The 3,281-nt window shown below is 22.3% G+C and overlaps 1 protein-coding gene across 1 annotated transcript; it reads left to right on the top strand. All coding sequences in view use genetic code 6, as the record gives it.

The window, feature by feature from the left end:
* Positions 1-424: 424 nt before the first annotated feature.
* Positions 425-3,176, top strand: TTHERM_01626910 (transmembrane protein, putative; the record flags this gene model as incomplete). The annotated part of the gene is made up of 3 exons (XM_001020447.3): positions 425-1,571; positions 1,700-2,757; positions 2,820-3,176. Coding segments are annotated over 3 exons (1,558 nt in total), but the record flags the coding sequence as incomplete, so codon positions are not given.
* Positions 3,177-3,281: the final 105 nt, after the last annotated feature.

Raw genomic sequence — 3,281 nt, 5'->3', positions numbered from 1 at the left:
TCTCTTTTAGATAAGTCTTTTTGGAGTTATTAAAAAAGTTAATGATTCTTTAATTAAAACGCTTGGTTTCTCTGATAAGTAACAAATATAAGAAAAATCTATATTTGAGATCTAAATTTTACCTCAAAGAAATTATTAATAGGAATAAATATAATAAAATTCATTTTTAGAAGAAGTAATTTCTCCAGTTTACAATGATATTTAAAACTTGCCTCTTTTTTTAGCTAAACACTAGGCTGGGTATTGTGTGCCATTTTAACTAAAAGTTCAAACATAAATTATCGATTATGATGATTTTGGTTTGGCTATTTGGGCAAAACCTGTTAAAGATGAATCTATCTATTTATTATTAGATGATGAAAATCCAAATAATATTAAACTTGCAAATAAATTATTTTATAAATAATTTAAAACCATAGATACCTCGTAATTGAAAACAATCAAAATAGATAGTTTGATTCCCATAATCCATTATTTGATCTAGCTTTCTAAAAACTAAAAAAATATAATAAAATTCTAAACTGTACTCATTCAACCAAATTAAGATTTCTTAATAGAAAAATCTATTTTCAGTGATGAATATTTCTTAAATCATTTAAAGTATGCTGATATATTTAGTATAACTGTATCTTTTTAATTCCTAAAAGAATTTAGCTCTATTAAATCAAGTACTTACTTAATAATAGAAGACATATAACCCCAAAATAATTTAAAGGAAAAAAGTAATTTGTTGTAATTCTACCAATAATAAATTAAAGAAATCTGCAAAGTAGATTTAAATTTAGACTTAGACTTAGAAATTCAAGATAATATGACATCAATGCATTAAAATTAATAAGAAAATAATGAATCATCATAATATAGAAGTTTTTTTTAATTTGCAAATAATTTAAGCTTATAAAATGAACAATCAACATTAACTTAAATCCTCAATAGTGTAACAATAAACTAAAATTCTATGTATAAATAAAATGGATAAGCTCTCAAGAATAACATCAGTGAATTAAAAAAAGTAAAATAGAATAAAGTAACTACATTCACAAGTAACTCTCCAAGATAAAATTATGAATTTATGCTTGCGAGTCCAGTAGCACTTTAAATGTAGTAAATAAATGTTTAATTAGAAAAATCGGCGGAATTAAATTCAAAATTCTAAAACTTTGCATAAATTAGCTAAAATCAAGAATTTTAATCTTTTAGTAAGATTTAAACTTAGAAATCGGCTGAGAAATAGTCAATTTTAAATTAGAATGACAAATTCAATTTTAACTAATTTGAAGTAAATCTTGAAAATGTTCAGCCAAGCATGGATGCTGGACAAGACAATTTAACTTCTTAGATTTAAAAATAAATAACTGATATTGCTCCACTATCTAGTAAGCGCGGTTTGATTTAAACAGTAACATCTCCATTAAAAAAAAAACATAAATGCAAAAAATCAATGAAAAGAGAGTTAAAGACTAAAAATATTCAAATAAAAGTTTTTAAACATAATAAGAGGTAAATAAATTATAATAATAGAATATTGATATTTAATCTATGTCTTCTTCCTCAAACAGTGTATAAACACGGTAAATAATTTTTATTTAAATATTTTTTTTGGATAAATAAAATTAATTTTTTTTATTTTAATTATAAGGAGATTTAAAATTCTTAAATTCTCTATATAAATAAATAAATATTTTTTTAATTTAAAAAGATTAGTTTTTGAAAATATACACAAAAAAAGTCAGATGAGATATCTTAAAATAATAAATGCTTTCGGAATATTATCAGCTTTAGCTATTCTTTCTTTGACATTGTTAGCATTTTTTAACTTTCTTACAAGCTTAGTTTCTCAAAGAGAAAACTTCAAATACATTAACTGGATTTATATGATTAACGTACAAATTAGTTATTCCCTTTCAGAGCATAATATTATTCTGCTAAACTAATAAAACCTTTTATCTACGCCAGCTGGTCAATACTAACCTTTCATGGATCTATTAAATGAATAAAAATAATCAAGGATATCGCTGAGTAAACAACATATGAATTTACTTTATAATAATACTAACAAAGATATAGAAGTTTTTAATATTATTTAAAATAATTATATCATTTAAAATATATATCAAAGCAATACTATATCCTAATAGTAAAATCTTTCAATGATATATTCAATACTCTTATAGATTTTTGGGATATTTTATTTTGTTTCTAACAATGATCCTTTAGGAATAATAAAAAAATAAAATGAGTTAAACTATCCAGCTTTAAATGAAAAAGTTCAATCTGTTTTTTCTCAGATGAATGATAACTATTAAAACTAACTTTCATCCATTAAAAGTCAAAGTCTTATTTAATTATATGTTATTACCTTTATCATGCTTCTTTTTTTGATTAGTGTCATACCAAGTTATATCTTCTCTAAAAAGAAATAGCAATAAATTTTAGAACTCTTTGCAACTTTTGATAGGCTACAATTGAAAGACATTATTGATCAGATAACTCATTAACTATAATTTTACTCAATTGATCAAAAATAAAATGTTATTAAATACGAAAATAAAGTTTCTAATCGTTAATTTTAAAATCATCATGCGAACTCTGAAAAAAAATTAAATATTAGTAAAACTTCTTCTTTAAAATACTCTTTAAAGAAATTAATAGTGGCATTAATTTTAATATTTTGCTCAACAACAATTTATCCAATAATAAATTATTTTATTGTGAAATAATTTATTGATAATTCTATTGTTATTTACAATTTTAATAGTAAGTTTTTAATTCTTTCATAATTTAAAATTATTTTCATTCATTTATTTATTAATAAAAAGATGTTGTCTGTGCTTCTTATTTTGCAGTATTAAACTCATTAAGAGCTAGATAAGGCCTTGCTATGGCATTTTTAATACCTTAACAATAAGCTCTGTCTATTTAAACTTATCAAGGAATTCTAAATTAGCTTTCCGTTTAGATAAATGAATTACCTAACTTACTAAAAGAAAACCTTGAAAAAATATGTTCAACAAGTTTACATAATTAAGAAATATTTGATGATTTTTTGACTAATGTATTTACTAATAACGCTTGTGATACTATTAATAAATACACTTAATATCAAAATGGAGATTTTTTGTTTGATTAATGCAATACTGTCGGTAAGGGCTCTCTTAAATCAGGTCTTCTTAATGGTATTGTGTTCTTCTTTAGTGTTTTTAAAGACTATTAATCTTTTGCTTTTAGTCAAAATGCAGCCACTTTTTAAGCATATTTTAATAACTATAACAAAAATATTC

This window comes from Tetrahymena thermophila (assembly GCF_000189635.1).
Source record: "Tetrahymena thermophila SB210 genomic scaffold scf_8254569, whole genome shotgun sequence".
NCBI classification, from domain to species: domain Eukaryota; phylum Ciliophora; class Oligohymenophorea; order Hymenostomatida; family Tetrahymenidae; genus Tetrahymena; species Tetrahymena thermophila.
The sequence above is the reverse complement of the archived record's forward strand: the minus strand, read 5'-3'. Positions and strand labels throughout refer to the sequence as shown.